The 21,995-nt window shown below is 48.8% G+C and overlaps 1 protein-coding gene across 1 annotated transcript in view; it reads left to right on the top strand.

Annotated features, from left to right (window-relative positions):
- The window catches only part of RAB6B (RAB6B, member RAS oncogene family), a 69,005-nt gene that overhangs the window by 23,846 nt on the left and 23,164 nt on the right, over positions 1 to 21,995 (top strand). Inside the window, exon 2 of the mRNA XM_017872423.1 lies at positions 7,328 to 7,386. Coding sequence (XP_017727912.1) covers positions 7,328 to 7,386 — 59 coding nt within the window. The remainder of the gene's footprint in view (positions 1 to 7,327; positions 7,387 to 21,995) is intronic.

The following is a 21,995-nucleotide window of genomic DNA, read 5'->3' as shown; positions in this document are numbered from 1 at the left end:
CCTGGGGCCCTAGGCCCTGAGCCCAGCTCTGTGAACCCCAGGAGGATCAGGATCCCACTGTTTGGCCAGGAGCTCTGAGGAGCTGGTGTGTGTGGTAAGTGTGGATGCACAGCGAAGAGCAGATTGTGGGCCAGGGTTCTGGCTTGGCTCTGCGAGGGGCTAGCTAGTGGGTGGTGCACCTTCTGCCAGGTCCTGGCAAACCCTCCATGGAGTCTCTGGCTAAAGTCTGTGCTCTGCCTCCCGCTGTTCCCAGTTTCTGGCCCTTGCAGCAGCCTCTCCACCCACATCCACACCCGCTGTGGAGGCAACAGGGAGGAGAGCTGTCCTTCGTGGAGGGAGGCAGTGTCAGTGGAGGAGTCTGGGGACTTACCGCCCACTCAGCTTTCAGCCTGTGATGTGGGCACAAGACAAGACCAGAAGTTCTCATAGCCACTGACTCCGAAGCCCTGGGTGGATTTGGCGTCACGTGGCAGCTATGGAGAAATGTGGGCAAATGATTTTAAGCAAAGGAATCTCAGCCTCACATGACTGTGGTTTCATTCAGTTCCTCCCCCAGGAATGTCGTTCCCTGTGACCCCCTCATCTCCATCAATCAAGGCTCAGCCCAAATGGTGCTTCTTTCAAGAGGTTACTGTGATTTTCCCAGCAGAGTGGCCTTTCCTTGTATGGGCCTCTCAGGAGACCTTTCCTGTATTGCCTGGCATTTTAGTATTTGGATCTGTGTCTTGCTTCACCACTGGATATGGATTGCTTGAGGCCAGAGGTGCATCTGCTTTGTCACTACAAATTCTGTGCCCTGCACAGGACTGGTACACAATGAGCCCCAGTGGATGTTTGCTGAGTGGCTGGAGAAGCCTCACTGGCCTCTGCAACTACCTAGAAACCACCATAATGTACGAGAATCTGTTTACCTGGGACCTGCCAGTGAGATGGGGGCCTGGGGCCCATGGGGGGCACTGATGGAGTGAATAGCCCCCATAGGTGAGGTCCAGGTAGGCTAGGTCCAGGTAGGCAGGGGTAGCTGATTGTGAAGGGCCAGCATCCAGTGCACCCTCCTTTGGTGGGATTTCTAGGGTACATGGGACCAAGCTCCTCTGGACATCCCCATGGATGTGCAAGACCCCTGGGACAGTAGTTCTCACTAGGGTAAGAAAATAAATGTTTCATGCTGATGCCAATAGTGAAAAATAAGCTTACATCTTTAGCTCAGGAGATTGAGTGATTATTGTTAATTGCTTTTTCTGAATGCAGTGCTGGCATTTGTGCTTTTGATCTGACAATTATAAAGAAGGCTTTTATGAGTGACCTGAATCCAAGGTGATTGCTTGGTGTTTTTCCTTGCCCAGTTGGCTTGGGTTCAGGGAAGAGCTCTAGCATCTAATGGCCACGAACCCAGGTCGCAGGGAGAAGTTCTGGGCTCCTCTCTGAATCTGACCAGTCACTGGTCCTGTCCCCTGCTCTCCTCCCCATTCTCTCCAGCCCCACCACCTCTGCATTGTTCACTGTGATCCTCCATCTCTGGCAAGATTTCTGCCCCCAGTCCGGCTTCCATAGGCCATTCTGTAGCAGAGTGTCCCCACCCAAATCTTAACCTCGAATTGTAATCCCCATAATCCCCACGTGTCAAGGACGGGACCAGCTGGAGGTGATTGGATCATGGGGGCTGTTTCCCCCATGCTGTTCTTGTGATAGTGAGGTCTCATGAGATCTGATGGTTTTATAAGCATCTGACATTTCCCCTGCTTGCACTCACTCCGTCCTGCTGCCCTGTGAAGGTGCCTGTTTCTCCTTTGCCTTCTGCCATGATTGTAAGTTTCTTGAGGCTTTCCCAGCAATGGGGAACTGTGAGTCAATTAAACCTGTTTCCTTTATAAATGACCCAGTCTCATGTATTTCTTCATAGCAGTGTGAGAATGGACTAACAAGTTTTCTTCTTTTTAAAACACAGGTCTATTGCTTGGATTACCTAATGCTGTGTAACAAACCACCCCAAAACTTAGTGGCTCAAGACAGTAAGAATATTTACATTGCTCACGAATTTGTAGTTTGAGTAGGACCTGGTAGGGAAGTTGTGGCTTTGTTCCATGCAGCATTGAAGGCAACTTGAAGTCTGCCGGCAGGAGTCACCTGAAGGCTCACTCACTCACAGGTCTGCTGGTTGCTGTTGGCCGGGGGCCCCAGTTGGTTGCTGCATGCGTATCTTCCTCCTGTAGGCTTTCTTGGGCTTCCTCACAGCATGGTAACTGGGTTGCAGGGCTGGCTTCCAGAGTGTGTGAGTGTGAACGCGCTCCAGGCAGAAGCTGTGCTGTTCTTTCTAAGCTAGCCTTGGGATTCCCACAGGGCCATTTCTGCCATAGTCACAGGCCTGCCCATATTCACTCCATAATGGAATGTCAGAGTTGGATTGTAAGAAGAGCACATGGGATGGGAATATTTTATGAGCCCACTATGGAAATTATGAACTGCCACACCTGTTCACACCATCCTTCTGCTGAAGATCCTTTCTGAAGCTCCCACTGCCCTTGGGCTAGAATCCGTGCTCCTCCATGTGGCTGACATGGCCTGTGCCGTCTGGCCCCTGCCCCTGCCTTCGTGCTTCTGTCTGCCCCTCCCTCCCTCCACAGCTGGCCCCAGAGATGGGTTTGGCTTAAATCAACCTGACAGCCACATGGAGCTTCCATGAACAGTGTTTGCCACTCACTCCTCCCCACACAGTGTCTGGCTCCACTTGCCCTGAGATGTGTTTCCCCCATCGCAACCTAGCCTGTTGCCTCCTGTTTCTTCTCACAAGCGTTTTCTCTCCCTGCCTCTGTGCCTTTGCGCACATTGTTCCCTCTGTCTGGAATTTCCCCTTCACCCCACCTACAGCCTTCCCCAGCCCCACAGCTGCCCCGCCTTCTTGCAGCCATCCTGACTGCCCGGCCACCTGCACCCCTGCCTTTGGGATCTGCTGCTTTGCTGCTGTCAGACCTTTACATAAACCAGCACAGCAGAGTGGATGAGGCATTGACTCTGGCTCAAATCTGTGCTCCTATTCCAGCTCCACCACTTCCCAGCTCTGTGACCTTGGAATAATAACTAACTCATTGGATCGTGATGAGGATTAAATGAGAGAACCTAAATAAAGTGCCAAATTCTCATCTGCTGCCAAATAGAGGCCCAGTAAGAGTTTGAGTTTCCTCTCCTTCTTTCTAGCATCTCCTGGTAAATGCTCAGTAATGAATTTTCTCACCCTCATTTGGTTGAAAAAGGAGAAATGCATCTCCCTGCTTAATCATGTGGGACTAAACTACCAGAAGATTACAAGAATATTGCTGAGCCATGATCAGAGAGAAAATAAAAAAGCTCAATATGATTTGCCTGCTTATTTTTAATAAAACCTGCCAGTGGAGCTGAATCTTTGTCCTCAGGAAAAGCTCCACTTTGCTGCAGTGGTGTCCGAGAACTGCGGTAGAAGCACAGTGGTGTGACCTTGAGAACAGAGCTGGCGGGAGGACAGCTCCCACAGAAGCTCTGGCAGCTGTTGCGAGGCAGGGGGACATAGGAGGAGCTCCTGGCTCGTCCACCTGCCCGTCTGCAGGGCTGCTGGGATGCCCCGTGCTACTGCTCCTCTCAGGCTGAGTGGGAGTGCCCAGTCAGGTGGCTAGGGATGAGTACTGCCCACCCTTTATGGTTGGGGGACTGAGAAGGTAGCCAGGTAGATGCAGTGTGCAAGCTCTGCATTTGCAGGTTCCAGCACTTTCTACCCTGGGCAGTTGTTGAGGGCAGATGTGGGCTGAGGAAGGGGTCTTTGCCCTTTAGAGGGGAGAGGAGCTTAGCACAGGGCAACCCCTTACCCACTCAGCTCCTTTATGTGATACCATGGGCAGAGGCTGGGCAGAAATGGACAAGAGGAGCTCATTTTAATAAGCTCTGCCTCAGGTCTGCGGACGCTTCCCCAGAGACAAAGCATGGAGGTCAAGGGTCTCGGATACCACTGCAGGGGTGATGAGAACATGGGTCGTCTTAGTGGGCTCTGAGGTGGGGAAGAAGGCTTTAGCTCCGAGAAATGAGAAAAACGAGCCTAGAGGAATAGCGTAAAGTCATTGCCTTTTGCATAAAAGCAAGAATGAGTCCCTCATCCATTTCAAGCCTGAGTTGGGGTGCTGGGCCCCAGATGTTAAAATTCTCACTTTCCGAGCCCTCCTTGTGCCTGACAGAGCACCTCCAGGGCACCTCAGTGACCAGTTTCTGACCTTTCAGATTGGATCAAGCCCCTCCCAAGTAGAGAAAGGCCCCCAGTTCCAGACTTGGCCTGGGATGGGCTGTTCCCTGGAGCGCCACAGCAATGGCAATAATGACCTGGCAGAATCCTGAACCCAGCATGATCTATCAAGGAGTACCCGGATAAGAACTGAGCACCTAGTCAGGCAGCCACATCCCAGCCCCACTCAGCTCTGACCCTAGGGCAGGAGCTGCCACCTAATGGCCCGTTGTGTGAAGTGCGGATGACATTAGTGCCGCCCAGAATTGAGGGCTGGGAGGTGTGGTGCCGGGTGTTGCTGCAAGCTTCGGTGGGCAGGTGCCACGTCTCCTCTGTTTACTGTTCTCATGTCAATTCTGTGCCTGACTCAGCCCCTACTATGTGCCTGGAACATGCTCTGTAAATGCTGGGGTCATGTGTTGCGTATTATGGTCCTATTTTCTGTGCATTCCCCCATAGAAAATATTGGCTCTGGCCAGGACCCCACACCTAAAAGCTCCTCCTGCACAGTCCCAGTAAAAAACTTTTGGGGGATGTTTTCCTGCCACCTAGACCTGTGAGCCAGTACTAATCCACTGCCAGTGGCTGGTGTCTCAAGGAGGGGCACCTTGGCATTAGAAGGTGTTGCAGGGATTTCCAAGTTCTCAGCTACTCCATGAACTTCCTGTGCCCTTAGTGGCTTTTTGGAGACTCTGCTTTCTCTCCTCTCTGTGCTTGGAGGCCCCAGGGAGGAACCTACTGGGAGAAGAGGCTTAGTATCTTCCCATCCATCTCCCCACCCTGATCCCTGATGCACACCCCTTTCCCTAAGGTACAAGATGCAGAGCGTTGCTGCCTAGGGAAGTGACCAGTGCACCCTGGGATGCCTCTCTTCCTGAGGAGGCAGTAACTTTCCACGGCCTCTCAAAAAGGAGGATGCCGTGTTCTCCCCAATTGCATCTGCCTCTTGCTAGCTCAGGGTTGCCCCACTTTTCCCTCTGTGGTCCTCAGCCAGGTGCCTGTGGCTTCATGGCCTCAGAGCTGATCTTCCAGGTGTGGGAGGCCCCCCATTTCTCACCTTCATGTGAAATTTAAGGGGAGATTTAAAGCAGTCAGAATGTTCTTTATAGCTTCATTTCTATCAGAAGTTTAAAAGGCTGCTTCCAGGTATAATTAGAAGATATCTTGGGCACATTTCTGCTCACCCCAGAAATGTTCTTTTAAAAATGGGGCTGTTCTGACACCAGCTGGTACCCTACAATTCACTTCTGGCACTGACCACCCAGAGTTGGCATGGTGGTCAGTATTCTCCAACAAGGGCAGAATCCTGGCCTGGCAGAATCCTGAACCCAGCATGACCTATCAAGGAAGACCTGGATAGGAACTGAACACCTGGTCAGGCAGCCTCATCCCAGCCCCACTCAGCTCTGACCCTGGGCCGGGAGCTGCCACCTAATTGCCCATTGTGTGAAATGGGGATGACTTGAGTGCCGCCCCGAGTTGAGGGTTGGGGTAGAAGTGACACATATATTTTTTCCTTCTGATATTCCGGAAACTACCTTACCTAGCTCAGTTATCTGCTGCCTCCTTCCACTTTTAAACATTTCCCATGTGCCTTGTACTTTTTACCTGATTTAGTTCTTACTACAGCCCCCTGAAGTCTTCATTGTTAATATATCCATTTTTAAATGAGGAACTGAGGTCCTGGGATGGTGATCACCTCAAGGTGACACAGCTGAAAAGTACCCCAGTAGGATTTCAATCCAGCTAACCAAATTTGGGTTAAAGATGGGGTCTTCCGAGTTCACCCCAAACACAGTGAGTCAGATGCTCCTTCTGAGTAGATGATCATCTTTCCCCTAGCACATGCTGGTGGCTGGGAGCTAACTGCACTTGTCTTTTACGTGGTGCACCGTTGAGGCTTTAAAGCTGGTAAAGGGCCTTTGCCAAGGGGTCCTGTTGGCTTGTCCTGCTCCCTCCAGGGAGTGACCAGCTGCCCCACCAGGCACAGCTTGCGAATGTCCTGCCAGCCTGGGAAATGGGAGGGCGAGGGCGTTTTTGCCTTGCCTGCCAGCGTTACCTGTCCTCCTGCAGCCCAGTGCAGAGAGGGCTCTGAGCCAGTACAGCTGGACAGATTCCCCACTCTGGAACAGAGCCTCCCAGGGCCATGGCGGAGACATGATGGTATAGTACAGAGAAGCATCGTGCAGGGCCTCTCCTAATGAATGTTCCTTGACTGCCCTCTTCTCCCATCCTAGATGGTTAGAAACGCAGCAGCTGACATTTCTGTCACTGCCAGGCCCCAGGGGAGCAGCCCAGGGTGAGGTCAGAAGCCAAATTTTACAGTCTGGGAAATTAGCAGCATTCGTAGGATTCCCAAGAGACATCCTGGTTTCTCTCAGCCTTGCCAGTGGTTCTCAGTTGGGGTGTCACTGCCCTTACAGGGCATTTGCAGATGTGTGAGTGAGTCCACAGTTGTCACAATGACTGGGGATCGATCCTCCTAGCATTTGCCCAGCGGGGTTCTAGGTATACTAACCATCCAGCAATGAGTGGGACGGTCAGGTACACAAAGAATAGTCCTGTCCATGAGAGACATTGGGAAATGACATTTGCCTCCCCGCCCTTGGTTCCTTAGAAAGCCACTGTCCCCACCAATCTTCAGGCTGAATTAACAGGAAATAAAGGGCAGGTTCCATCCCAGTGTATGACCAACAACCAAGTGTACATGGGCAAGTACGAGAGGAGCCTCCTGTTTCGCGTCACTTACCCTGATTCTTCATAGATGGTTCTTGCATCAGCTGGGTTCTCCTGGGTCAAGGAAGACCTGGATTTGGGTAGTGGAAATTCATGGGGCAGTGGGACACCTCCTCCTTGGCAGCAGCCTGGTGCCTGGCAGGAATAGCTCTCAGCCCACCTGGAATAGAGACTCGGTGGCCACACCACGGGGTCCTTGGCAGGGACCTATCTCCCACTTCTGTATTTCTGCAACTCGGCCTTTCCTCAGTGCTTTTTGGTTTTATCTGTTTTCTTCAAATGCAGTGTGTTTAGAAGAGCCTAGCTCAGATGCCTTGACTGAAAACCTGTCTCCTTGTTGTTTTGCAGTCGGGAAGACGTCTCTGATTACGAGGTTCATGTACGACAGCTTCGACAACACATACCAGGTGAGGTCCTGGGTGCTCACCCTCCATATCACCTGGCAGCAGCCAGCCTCTCTTTGAAACTTGCTGAGCTGGGGTGGGAGTGGAATGGCCCTGGGTTCCCAGGGTGTCATTTCGCTATGGAGGAGCTTCCCACCTCTATACTGGCCCCATCCCTGTAAAGAGCTTGAGCCCTTCTGAAAATCCACACCTTGGTAAAGGAAACATTTTCCAGAGGAAAATTCTAAAAATAGAGAGAGTCTGTGTTCTCTTGTTCCTCACAGGCAGATCCAAACCATGATAGTGTTTGGTTATTCAGGGGAGTCATCATGTGGAAGAGGAACAAGATGAAAAATGAGAGAGGTGAAAATGAGAGTGTTAGGCGAGCTTGCATCTCATGCATGGTTGTAATGGTTGTGTTTGCTGGGACCTTCTCTCTTTCGCTCCCTGCCCCCTACACACACACACGCACGCACACACATGCACACACGCATGCACACACGCATGCGCACACATGCACGCACAAGTGTGCATGCACACGCGCGCGCGCACACACACACACACACGGTTGCTGAGGCACTTCCTTCCCTGGAGAGGCTGGTGTGATGAGCTTGCCCTGCCCTACAGGGCAGAAGGCTGGATTCAGTGACCTCTGCAGCTCCTGGCCCTGCAGGGGTAGTCTGGGATCAACCAGAGGCCCAGAGGTGGTTCCAGGTGCCCTGAAGGCCAAGCTCTTGGGGGTTAATAACATGTCACTTTCCTGGCACCCTGGTGAGTAGGGAGGTTTGTGCAAGTAAAGTAAATTTTCCACGCAACTATAGCTTTTTGCAAAAGGCACCAAACTTAATCATTTCAACTCTTTTAAGGAAAAAAGGTGCTGTTTTCTTCCTTAGATAGAGACAAATGATAATGCATTTTTCTACACCAGTGGATTCTGTGAGATATTTATTCCAAGAGGTGTTGGTAGGTGTGGGGCAGGTGGGTTCAGAGCTTGTACAGATTTAGGGAACACTGGGCGAACAAAAGTAAATCTGCTGTGCTGCAGGGCTTCTCGGAGCCTGACTATATCAGTGGATGGTTTTGATTTATTGAAAGAGAGATATAGTGTGTAGGATCTCCCAGATGTATTTGATCATGGAATCCCTTGGTCATCGAGTTCTCAAAGGACGAATATTTATAGAACACACCAGGGACTGCTGTTCTAAGATGTCCCTCCGCCTTTCTGGATTTACAGAGTATGTGGAGCACAGCTCACTGCAGATTGCAGCTCTGTGTCTACTTTTTAGTCTGTCTGTCTCCCTCTGGACCAGTTATCCTCCTTGCCTTAAATACAGCCCCTCTGTCCGCCTCTCTCTAATTTTCACTCTTTCTCTGCAGTGGTCTCAATTTTTACTTTACCTCTGCTTCTGCTCTGCTGTGGTCTGAAATACTGGCTAGCCCATGAACTTGGTGGAACTGACCATAGGAACTGACAGAGGCTCTGGGAGAGGGGCCGTGGCTGATGTGCACAGCCTCAGGCGTGGACTGTGGGATGTTCACCTTGGTCACACTTTGTCTTTGTTGTATCCTCTCTGGGCCAGGGCTTTGTAGCACCAAGCCTGTCCTCCTAATGAGGGGAGTTCTACTGGATCAGTTTGAATTCAAGATGACAGCTGCAGCAGACTTAGTTCTGAAGTCTGACTTGGTATTCATTTATTTTTGTGCATGCATGTGTGTATGTGAATGATCTCATATATTATTTGGAGTTTTTACTATTAAGTTACTTATAATGCCTCTTGTTAGTGTCCCCTTGAAAACAGTGAGACTGTTGGTTGGTTGGTGTTCTTGGCAGTGGTGGGTGACAAAGGCCTCCTCCCAGGCCTGTGCAGTAGGTCCCATCAGTGTGGATCAAAGCCTCAACTACTCCCCATGTCATTCAAGGTCCTCAAAATCTTGCCCTACCTCCATGTTCAGTGTCATCTCCCATTGCCTACTGCTTGTCCCCCATCCTGTGGTCTAGCTGACTTCCCTGCTCCTGCTGCCCTTGGAGCGACACTGTTATGCCTCCACACCTTGGCTCATGTCATTGTCTCTGCTGGAATGCCTTTTCCTCTCTTCTCTGCTGCGAGAATTCTCTGGATGCATCAAGGCCCAGAGCACACGTTTGGTCTGAGTGGTGAGGGCCTTTCATCCTCTGTTCTCTCCATGACCGTCTCTCCTATAGCATCATCCTCAGGGCTGGTTTAGCCTCTCAGCTGTGCAGTAGCTCCTGTGTGCTTCTGGCTCTGGGCTGGGCTCTGCACTTGGCTGAGGCCAGGACCCTCTGGGACCCACCACTGGATTCATGAGTCTAGCACAGGCCTGACCATACTTGGAGTCACCAATGCCTGCTGGCACAAAAAAAAAAATCATGGAGAGTTGGCCTCGGGTTTTAGACCCATCAGATCAAGAGGCTCCAAGGACCAAATGTGGTGACAAAATGGAGAGAAACCTCAGAGAGGACTGCCCTCCCCATCCCAGGCTTTCTCTCTCTTTTTTTTTTTTTTTTTTGATATTGCAGCAGGTGGAATTCCTTTCCCAGTGCCCTTAAAAATGGTAATTAGGCTGGGAGACCAGGGCTCCAATTCTGTGCATACAGAGGCTCATTTTAATGAAATCTGTGGAGATGGAGAAAGGGAAATGTTATTTTGTCTGTTTTTCCTAACGTGGTGGCAGAGGCATTTGAGAAGTAGACAAGATCCCAGGGTCTTTGGGGGCTCAGCAGACCTCACCCCAAGTTGTGCCCCTGCACAGCAATGACTCCTCACCACCCCTTCAGATACCCTTCCAGCTGTACAACCTGGCAGAGCTGCCTTGCCTTGATTGACTGAGGTGCCCAGACAGTTCCTAGAATGGGATCTATCCCTCCTTCCCTCTTTCCCTCCCACACTTTCTGTCTCTGGCCCCACTACTCCCCTCTCGTTCATTCATTCTGACAAAAGATGTTTGTCAAATGCCTACTGTATGTTTGGAGAGGCAGAAGAAAGTGGCCTGGCCACAGAATCTGGCCCTGCCTTCAGCCAGGGCATGGAGGGCTGGGAGGGGGGTGTTTATCCCTATCTTCAGTGACAGCTGGTGAGTTCTCCCTCGGTCTAAAGCTGAACATGCAGGAGACCCTGAGGGACTGGCATGAGGACCTGGGTGTGCGGAGCTGGGTTCTACAGACCTCTCAAGACTTTTCGTCTACTTGATAGGCCCCGTGAGATGCCTCAGGGGGCAGGTCTTCTGCCTCCTCTTGCCTCACACTTACCTCCTCACCCCCAAACACACACACACACACACGCATGCACACACATGTTCTCAAGGCACATGTACTCTCTGGCCTCTCAACACCCTGCCCATCACCCCCTCTAAATCCACTCACTTGAAGAAGTAAAAAAACAAGAGTCACAGCCAGATAAGATTCATGTCTGCAGTGGTTCTCCCATATAAAACCCCAACTAAGTAACTACTTTCAAAATTTATGGTAGAAAAAAACCTTCCAGTATGTGCACTGTGATGAGACTTGGCTGTCTTTGGGGCCAGCCCCCCTTCCTCTTCTACAGGCCAAATGAAACATACTGCAGGCCTGGTCTGTGAGCCACCTGTGTGAAACCTGCAGTCACGCCACCGTGGAAGGGTTCAGTCTCTGCAGGTGGCTGCTGGGGATGGAGGGGGAGGACTTGGCTGCAGCACTCTTCTGGGGCCTCTCATGGGCCCACTATCACTCCTGGCTGCCTGTTAGCATTACCTTTTGGGAGATTCAAGGGCTGGCTCGGGCATTAGCATGCTTAAAGCCTCAGCAGTGATTGTGAAGCATTTAGAGCCCACTGGCACGTCCCGGGGCCTCACACCATGGCACAAATTAGGAAACCACTGACCTAATGGGCTGTCCCTGGGAGCAGGTCCCTGGCCTGCCAGAGCTCACTCAGCTGCTCTCAGGAGGACACACTGACAGCGTGGAGGAGCATTTCTGGAGGCCTGTGAAGCTTTACCTGCACTGGGTCCCTTCCTGGGTCCCACAGAGCCGTTGGGAACAGAGTGGCTGCCTCCTCGCCCTCCCAGGCCAAGGCGTTGCCTGAGATGTTCTGGCCTCACAGGTGATCCTCACTGCATTCCTGCCGCTCTGCCCTGAGGCTTTCTTCTCTCTCCTCCTGGGGCTGCCTTAACAAATTGCGTAGAGGGGCCTTAAACAACAGACATTTATTTTTTTACCATTCTGGAGGTTGAAGTCCAAAATCAAGGCACAGAGGGCCTTGTTCTCTGAAGGCGCTGGGAGAGAATCCTTTTCTCCCAGTGCCTCTGGGCCTTCCTTGGCTAGTGGCTGCATCACTCCACTCTCCACTTCTGTCTTCAGCAGGCCTCCTGTCTCTCTCTGTCCTTGCCTTTTCTTACGAGGACACCAGTCATTGGATTTAAGGACCCACCCTAAATTCTGGATGATTTTTCATCTCAAGATCCTTAACTAATCGCATCTTCAAAACTGCAATTTTCAAATAAGCTCATATTCTGAAGTTCCAAGTGGACATGAATTTGGGGATGGATACCCTTCAACTCACTCCAAAATCCTAGCACCTCCCAGTCCTGGCACCACTGATCCCAGTGGGGACTGCACCTTCTGGTCTGTTCCTCAGCTTGGGCGCCTCACCGCATCCCCCAGCATAGCCCCTGCAGGCTCACAGCCCCTCTGGTCCTTCACGTGCCTCCTGCCCACCATCTCGACCTGGTGAGGCCATTTTCCCCAGGATCCTATCTTGGCAGCATGACTCTTTATTCTCACAAAGTGTCTCCAGATTATTTCTTTGTGTAACATTTGTAAGTTGATTTAATGAAATAAATATGAGTGTTTCCTGGGGCCTGGCCATTGTGTCTGCAGGCCACGTATCTGGCTGCTTAGCCCATAAGCCAGCACCTGCCCCTCCCCAGTGATCTTGCCCTTCTGAGAGGAGCCGAGCTCCACACGCAGCACATCTCAGCTGCTTAGGGAGGGGGCAAACAGGAGAGGTCACGGTGCGTGGAAGGCTATGCTTTATTCAACATGCTATTTGGTGCTCTGCCATCTCTTTCCAGGTCAGCACATTCTCAGGTGGCCCTGGGGGTTGCCAGCCTTGAGCAGCATGACCTTGACAAACAGAGACTCGGGCCTAAAAAGCCCCCGCACTGCCTTTGCTGGTGTGGGTGAGGTAGGGCCCAATGAGGAAAACAGACCTGAGCGAGGGTCAAGCCAGAGGTTCCCTGTGGACAGACACCCACACACTCACAGATACTGGACCCTGACACCCACACCCAACCCAGGAATAGAAAAGGGGCATGAAAAGAGACACCTGTAGGACTTCGGGCAAGATTCTGAGGTTGCTGAGCACTTTCTTCTTGGTGTAATTTTCCATCATCTAGACTTTAAGACCTATATGAGCTAAGGTTTAAATACAAATTTACAGCCGAGGTTGGGGGTTCATATCTGTAATCCCAGCACTTTGGGAGGCCAAGGCCAGAGGATTGCTTGAAGCCAAGAATTCCAGACCAGCCTGGTCAACATAATGAGACCCCGTTTTTATAATTTTTTAAAAAATTAGTTGTATATAGTGGCATGAGCCTGTGGTCCCAGCTACTCAGGAGGCTGAGATGGGAGGATTGCTTGAGCCTATGAGATCAAGGCTGCAGTGAGCCATGATCATGCCACCGCACTCCAGCCTGGGTGACAGAGCAAGACCCTATTTCAATCAGTCAGTCAATTAATAAATATATACATACATATTTGCCACATTCCTACCTCTAAAGGAGGCCACTGGTCTAGATGATACAGGGGTTAAATTCCATCTGATTAGTTTCCAGGTTAAAACAATGCAGTACTAAGACGCTGAAAAGCTCGGTGTGTTGGAGTGGAAGGAGGGCAGTAGTGGGGCCTGTGAGTGGGCTGTTGGCAGGGCTGCATTTTGACTTTCATGAGCCTCAGGCATTTCGCTTCAGGGGCCCTAACATGGGCTGAATTGTGTCTCCTCAAAATTCCTGTGTCGAAGTCCTGGCCCCAAGTATCGCAGAATGGGACTGTAGATCAAGATAGGGTCTCTACAGAAGGAAAATGAGATTATTAGGGTGGCCCTAATTCAATATGACTGGTGTCCTTAGAAGAAGAGGAAATGAGGACATTGACATTCACAGAGAAAGACAGCGTGAGGACACAGGAAGGGACGGCCATCTGTAAGCCAGGGAGGGCCTCGGAAGAAGCCAACTGTGCCTACACCTCAGTCTCCGACTCCAGCCTCCAGAGCTGTGAGGAAATGACTGTGTTGTTGAAGCTATCCAGTCTGCGGTACTTTGTTATGGCAGACCTAGGAAACGAATACAGGTTTCTTCCTTTAAAAAATGTTAAGAATTATATTTTTACAGCTACATTGGTATAGAGATGAATGTAATTCAGACTGGATTCATTATAATTATAGTCATTTCTTCTTCTGATTTTAAGATAAATTAAAATGGAAACATTTTCCTTGGCCCTTACATGTCTTGTGGGCACTGGGCTTTGTGCCCCTCATGCCTGATGGGTGAGTTGGCCCCAGTGACTGGGACTGTGGAAGGCCCAAGACTGAGTTGGGATCCCTGGGTAGGAAGGGTGCGCCATGGAGGGTTCCTGACCCAGACACTGACGGGATCAAAGATACAGAGTTTATGGCAGGCAGGGCTGGAGGGACTGGGCCGGGACCAGGGGTGGCAGCTGAGGCAGGACACACAAAGACTCAGATCAAAGATACAGAGTTTGTGGCAGGCAGGGCTGGAGGGACTGGGCCTGAAGCGGGACACACAGGGTGACAGCTGAAGCGGGACACACAAAGACTCAGATACAGCTGTGTGTGGAAGGGCAGGGAGGGCAGGGGCGAGTGAGGAACCATGCAGCGCTGTGTGGGAGGTAAGTGAGGGACCTAGGAGAGACAGCACAGGAAGTGGAAGGGGCCAGCGAACAGTGTGTCTGTGGGTTACATACAGAAGAGGAAGAGGCCTGAATGTGCCCCAGGTTTCTGTCTGGACATGCTGGAAGAATATCAATGCCATTGACAGAAAGAAAAAGGAAGAGTCCAGTGGGAAGTAATGATCAAACAGCCAAAATGCTTGAAAATGGCTGTTCTCTGAGGCCAGCCTGTGGGAGACTGGGCAAATCTAGATTCCTAAAGCCCTAAAACTGGGTGCGTTTTTCTCGAACAGAATGTAGGACGGAGGCAGAGTGCCAGAAGAAGGGGCCTTTTACCCACAGAATCTCAAATGCCGTGTGTCCCCAGCACCTGGGGGAGATGGGGACAGGATCTTCTGCCCTGGTAGAGGTGGTCAGAGTGAGGGCACATGCCGAGGAGAAGGATTCAGCATGTCCCCTATGCCTCAGTCCTTTTTTTTTTCTTTTCCCTTCAAAAAGAGGCCTGGGTTTAAGCCCCATGTTCAAGTCCCACTTCGCTGGGAGACCTGGGCCAAGCTTTTCAGTTTCTTAGTATTACTTTTTTTTTAACCTAGAAATTATTCAGATGGAATTTAGGCCCTCTATCATCTAAACCAGTGGCCTTCAACTTTGGAAGTAGGAATGTAATTAATTTGTATTTAAACTATGGCTCACAGAGGTATTAAAGTCGAGGTAGTAGAAAATTATGGGCCAAAACCACTGTTGATACAAATGTGCATTACTCTACAGAAAGAATGATGGCAACCCTGCAACAAACCAAGATGATAATGATAAAGTGAAATGAATGATAACTTTCCACAGTGTCCTGACCATCCCTGCATGTGCACTTGTGCTGTGCTTTGCTGCTCTGCCAAATGATGCTTGACCCCGTCGACTTCGGGCAGAGCACTGGACTACAGTCCTTGGTTACCCCTAGCAACATGAGGATTTTTTTTTTTGTATTAATAGAGTGGAGTTTCATTTTTTGCAGACATTATGTTCTGGGGTCACAATATGAGTTGACACTCTTATGTCATGAAATCTGAATGCCAATCACTCTGGCAAGATGACCCTGCCTCAGAAACCCACTGGGGCACCGCAGGTCATCCAGGTGTTCCCTCTGGGCATTGAGCCGGCAAAAGATACTCCAGGTGTTGGACTTTTGAGGGCATCTAAGAACTTACTTATGGTAACCTTCAAAATGAATTAGGAAAGATTACCAAAGCCTGGAGCAGAGATCTGCATCCTGAGTCCATTCCACTTATTAAATGTATCAGGAGCTAGTGGTGGGCTCACCCAGTACCCACTGGCAACCTCCTACTCCCTCGCTTGACTACTTTAGACTGTAAAAGCTAAACTTGGCTTTCCCAGCCTCCCTAGAGGCGAAGGGTAATGGTGTGACTCAATTCTGGCCAATAAGACACAAGCAGCAGTCTGCTTGGGGGGAAGGATTCCAGGGAAGTTCTTGCTTACTTCTTCTGCCTTGAATGTGGATGTGATGTCTGGAGCAGCAACAGACAGTCTGCACAAAGCTGAGAACCCATGGGCCATGACAGCAGAACGGAATAAGCAGTAGTCCAGGGGCCTGATTTATCACCATTCAGTGTACCAACCACACTGCCCAGCCTCTAACATGCTTTCTTTCTCTCTCTCTCCTCTCCTATGCCCTCCTGTCCACTTCTTTGTCAGCACATGCAAATTAGAAATGTAGTCCCCTTCTAGTACGGAAGGCTGATGAACAGTGGCATAAATGAAGGAGAGTTTTAATTTTGTAGGTGCAAGAGGTCATGTGGTTGGCACACTGAGTGGTGCTACCATCAGGCCCCTGGACTATTGCTTTTTCCATTCTGCCGTCGTGACCTGTGGGTTCTCATCTTCGTGCGGGCTGGCTGTTGCTGCTCCAGACATCACATCCACGTTCAAGGCAGAAAAAGCAAGAGCTTCCCTGGAATCCCTCCCCCTCCAGCAGACTGTTTCCTGTGTCTTATTGGCCAGAATGGAGTCACACCATTACCCTTCGCCTCTAGAGAGGCTGGGAAAGCCAAATTTAGCTTTTACAGTCTAAAGTAGTCAAGCGAGGGAGTAGGAGGTTGCCAGTGGGTACTGGGTGAGCCCACCAGTAGCTCCTGATACATTTAATAAGTGGAATGGACTCAGGATGCAGATCTCTGCTCCAGGCTTGTAATCTTTCCTAATTCATTTTGAAGGTTACCATAAGTAAGTTCTTAGATGCCCTCAAAAGTCCAACACCTGGAGTATCTTCTGCTGTAAGAGTTGAGGGGAGGGCTGGCACACATGGATCCATTTGTCACCCTTTGGGAGGCCTCTCAGGGAGCTTCAGGCCACACAACCTTCACATATGGGTGGCTTTTGAAGGGACCCACTGATATTGATGAAATTTAACCTTGTTTAAAGTTTGAAGGTATATGTTTTCAAAGCACAGTCAGTAAATAAAAGAGCAATCACATATTTAAATTGGGTGGTGACTAAAGTACAAGCCACTCTCCATTGGGAGAAAAGTGGCCTCCAGGACCATACAGACTTTGAAACTGAGGTGTCTGGAAGAATGCAGGTAACTGTACTGTGGCCTTCTGAGCCAAAATCCCCTCCCCCAGGGCACATTACTGCGCTTCTGGCAAGGACACGCCCAGCCTATTTGCCAGAGACTGCTGTCTCATCTCTCCAAAGCACCCACTTGCCAGTCTGGATCCTGAAGTTTCAGCAGGCTCATTTGCAAGCTAATTTGCATGACTTTACCCTGATACTTTAATCTAATGGTTAGTGGTGCAGAGCACAAACAGCAACTTCATTGTCAAAGGCTTGTCATGCCCAGCTGCTTTCTGCCACTTATGGATGCTTCCCCAGCCCTGGGCCCAGGCCTGGCCAAGGCTAAAAGAAGATGCACATACATGCCTTTTCATTATTTCTCTTCCTGAGAAGAGAATCTTGAGTCAATTTATGCAAATTACCATGCAGATTTCCATTGCAGACTTTATTACTGTGTCTTGTCAGAATGTGGATACAAAATTGTATTTCATAATAAATGCACATAGCAAAGAAGACTTCAACAAGTGCCTCAGGAAACCTCTCCTTCCTCTGGGATCAGCAGGGCCAATGGAAGCTTCTGTGCAGAAGGAAGCGTGTAATGTACTGTCATTCTGCACTGTATGTCTGAACCCCTGTAGATACTGTTTAATACCACATTCAGAAGAAGATAAATGTGGATGCAGCTATGAAATCCATACTCATAAGGTTCCTCACATTTTGCATAAATGAAGTGCCTGCCCTTTCTCATATGCAGTGCTATTTGTAAGCACAAAGATATTAAAGGAATAAATAAGCATTGCCAGGTTTGGAGCAATCTAATCCTAGCAGTGTGTAGCTCAGCCTTCTCAGAGGACACGGTGCACCCAGCACAGCCGAGGAGGGAGAGGAGGGTCATAGGGATTGTGGACTGGCTGGCAGGAGACTCCCCAAGGACAGGCCTGCTGCTCGTGTTGTCATGATATCCTGTGTTTACATCCCTGTAAAATAGTTACCAGCAAAAATAATTTGCTTCATACCTCACAAGAGAAAATGAAGTTCAGAGAAAGAATGCTTTGACCAGGAGACTCCATGGCAAGCTAGAAGAGGGAAGTAGTCTCCTTTAGAACCCAGCTCTCTGAAGGTCAGCCTTTCCTGAAGCTCTGGGAATACTCAGTTATTGGGATGTTTATAGGGATTGCAACCACAAAGGTTCCTAGGGCAAAGAGTTTTAGTTTCTCTGTTGAGATTTTTAAATCTGTGCCTTTATTATGAGCTTATTTTTATATTTGAGCATAGTTATATGAGCTATTTTTAAATACTTGCCTGCTATTTTCAACATCTGGGTACCTCAGAGTTAGTTTCCATTTAATCTCTTTTTTCTTGAATATGGCTCACATTTTCTTCTTAATTCATGTGACTAGTAATTTTGGGTTATACATTATGTTAAAACTGTGGACTCTATTTGTTCCTGTGAAGAGTGCTCTTGGTTTTAGTGGGCAGCTAAATTGTCTGGACCCAGATTCTCAATTCTCCCCACTGTGGTAGGCAGCAACTGAAAGTTATGTTCAGATTTTTTTGTTTGCCTGTTTTATTTTGTTTTCAGTCTTAGGTAGGCTGCTGCTTAGGGTCTGCTCGGGTCAGTCAGAGATTTGGGTAGCATTTATATGCAGAATTTGGGGTCACCTCTCTGTATCTATGTCACTTCCAGGATTTTCCATACTTTCTGGCTGCTGTAGTAGCTTTGCAGATTGTTCTCAAATTTCTCAACCAGTAAAACTGTCTGTGCCTTATTTGAGGCAATAGATGATGTCAAAGAGCTAGAAATTTTCTAGTAACTGAGGCCCAGCCAAGGCCCTCTTAAAAGTTCTTGTTTTGGCTGGGCGCGGTGGCTCAAGCCTGTAATCCCAGCACTTTGGGAGGCTGAGACGGGCAGATCACAAGGTCAGGAGATCGAGACCATCCTGACTAACCCGGTGAAACCCCGTCTCTACTAAAAAATACAAAAAAACTAGCCGGGTGAGGTGGTAGGCGCCTGTAGTCCCAGCTACTTGGGAGGCTGAGGCAGGAGAATGGCGTAAACCCGGGAGGCGGAGCTTGCAGTGAGCTGAGATCTGGCCACTGCACTCCAGCCTGGGCGACAGAGTGAGACTCCGTCTCAAAAACAAAACAAAAACAAAAACAAAAAAGTTCTTGTTTCTATTCTGTCCTTAGAGAGCTGACTTTTCTCTTCTGGCAAATGAACTTCATCTTAAGTGGGCTCTGCTGAACTATTATGGCTGATGACCATAAGATTATGACAATAGGTAGCCAGATAGTATGTGACCCCCAGGAATATTCAGTGACAGCTTCAGGGCGCATGACAGGTTCAGAAATGAAGGGATTTCAGGAAGGAGAGGGAGTACAACTGAATAGTCAAGAGCAGGGACTTTGCACTCAGGGAAACTGATACTGACACCACTGACTGTGTGACCTTGGTTCTGAGTAAGCCTTGCTTTCTTCTGTGAATAGCACCTTCTCATGCATAAGCATCTCCCTCTTGTCTCTCACCCCGTACAGGGCATCTGCCACTCCTGGGCATCACAACCTTCCCAGACTCTGATTACAACAGAAGGCAGTTTGCAAACTTTACTGCACAAATGAGTTATCTGAGGGCTTGTCTGGAATTCTGATTCCCAGAGATTGTGATTCTGTCTGTCTGAGTGGAGCTCAGGAATCTACATGTTTAACACGCTCCTGATGTGATTCTGATGCAAGTGACTCATGGGCTACATACTGAGAATCATTGAATCAATGGCCAGTGGGAGAGATTGATCAGTATGAGATCTTTCCAGTTTAACAGAGAAAGTGTTAAATGAGGGGCCCTGGACCAACCTGAGGGCCCAGAAAATGATTTGTAGAAGAGCTGAGTCTTGAATTCCAGATAAGTATAAACCATATGGAAGAGCATTCCAGAGGAGGGAACAGTATTAGAAAAGGCCCAGACACACAAAGGAACTTGTTTGTGAGGAGTTCTGTACAGAATATTATTTCTAAAGTATAAAGTGCAGGCTGGGCAAGGAGGGAATGAGTCCAAAGAATGCCAGGGACAGGCCCTGAACAGCGTTATAGGCCAGCTTGAAGTGTTTGAGCTATTTCTTAGAGGCAGTAGAGAGTGATATGATCATATTAATGTTTCAGAAAAATAACCCTGTGCAATGGTTTCAATGTCACCATCAAAACTCATATTAAAATTTAATTGCCATTGTGACAGTATTAAGAGGTGATCCTAGAAGGATGCAGCTGCTTTAAAAAAAAAAAAAGGTGGAGCCTTTAAGAGGTGATTAGGTAATGAGGGCTTCACCCTCATGAATGGATTAATGCAGTTATTGAAGCAGTGGGTTGATATCCATGGGAGTTTGGGCCCCTTTTTCTCTGTTCACTTTCCCTTCCACCTTCTGACATGGGATGACACAGCACAAAGGCCCTCTCCAGATACCAGTGCCATGTTCTTGGACTTCCCAGCTTCCAGAATTGTGATAAGTAAATTTCTTTTTAAAATAAATTATCTAGGGAGGCTGAGGCAGGAGAATGGCGTGAACCTGGGAGGCGGAGCTTGCAGTGAGCCAAGATCGCGCCACAGCACTCCAGTCTGGGAGACACAGCGAGACTCTGTCTCAAAAATAATAATAATAATAATAATTAAAAAAAAAAAATCCAGTCTGTGGTATTCTGTTACAGCAGCAGAAAATGGACTAAGACATCCTGCCTGCTACATGAAAGATTAATTACAGTGGAAAGCATGAGGGATAGTCAGGAAGCTGTTGGTGTTATTTAGGTAAAAGAAGTTCAGTGTCTAAACTAGGGCAGTGGGGTTGGGGATGGAGAAAAAGGGAGCTTGGTGAGAGCCCTTAGGAGGCCAAGTAACCAGTTCAGTATTCATTTGATGTGAGGGAACAGACAGCAAGTAAAGAGGAGCAACTCAGGAGGGCTTTCAAGGTTCCAGAGACATGGGCGCCCTGGGTGGTCAAGGTGCCATTTATTGAAATAGGAAAAATAGCAGAAGCAGATTTGGAGGAAGATGATAGGCTCTTTTCAGAACATACTATATTTAGTCAACTGTCTAGTGGATAATTAAATGGGATTTGTAGTAAGTAGCTGGATGCATAGATTTGGGGCTCAGAACAGGGGTAAGGCCTGAGTTATAGATTGGGAACTGATCAGTATATCATATGTGAAGCATCGAGAGTAAATGAGTTCCCCTTGAAACAAAACAGTAGGAAATGCCAACATTTTAGGAAAAGAGAGGTAGAAGATCCTACAAGAGAACAATAAGGAACAGCAATTAGAGAGACAGGGAAAGCCAGAAACAAGTAAAGTCATGGAAAGCAAAGAAGAAACAAATGCCATAGAAGAGGAATGGTCAGCAGGGTCAAGTGTGTTGTGTCTGGCCTGTGCAGTGTCCTCATGATTTGGTGATGAAGTGGCAACTGATGCCCATAGCAAGAGCTGTGAGCAGAGGGACAGAAACCAGAGTGACCTAGTTGAGAAATGGGTGGGCATAGAGGAAATGGATACAGTGGGTTTGAAGTCCTTTTCCAAGAAGCCCATTGAGAAGAGGTGAGAGATTGCAGATGACTAGAGAGCAACTTAGTGAAAATGAGGGATTTTTCCACTCAAAGATGTGAGAATCTTGAGAATGTTTCTTGGATGAAAGGAAAGAGTGAGTAGAGAATGAGAGACTGAGATACAGAAGAGAAAGGAGATGGCTGAGAAAGCATCATCCAGAGAAGGCCAGGGCCAAGAGGGCCTAGGAAGAGGCTTTCTTTAAACAGGAGAAATAACAAATACTCAGAGCCTGGAGGCGTGTGGGGATAAGTCTGGACATATGGAGACAACTTTGCAAATACCTTTTGAATCTTGACTGCAGTCTCAGCTGTGGACATTTGACAAGTCACTTAGCATCTCTTGTATTCCGTTTTCTTAGCAGTGACACAGAATACAGAAGAGCCTAACTCATCACATAGATTTATTGTCCAGATTAAATTAAGTAATGTATCTAAAGCAGTTAGTACAAGAGCTGGGAAATGATGAAGTGCTGAGATGTTTAGTTGTTACTGTGGATGTCATTGTTACTGTGATAGGAAGCAATCAAGGACAAGTAGCATGTTTTTATATTTGCCCATAGATTTGCCATTTCTGGTGCACTTGT

Source organism: Rhinopithecus bieti, unplaced genomic scaffold (genome assembly GCF_001698545.2).
Source record: "Rhinopithecus bieti isolate Rb0 unplaced genomic scaffold, ASM169854v2 scaffold_7308, whole genome shotgun sequence".
In the NCBI taxonomy this organism is placed as follows: Eukaryota; Metazoa; Chordata; class Mammalia; order Primates; family Cercopithecidae; genus Rhinopithecus; species Rhinopithecus bieti.
The sequence above is the reverse complement of the archived record's forward strand: the minus strand, read 5'-3'. Positions and strand labels throughout refer to the sequence as shown.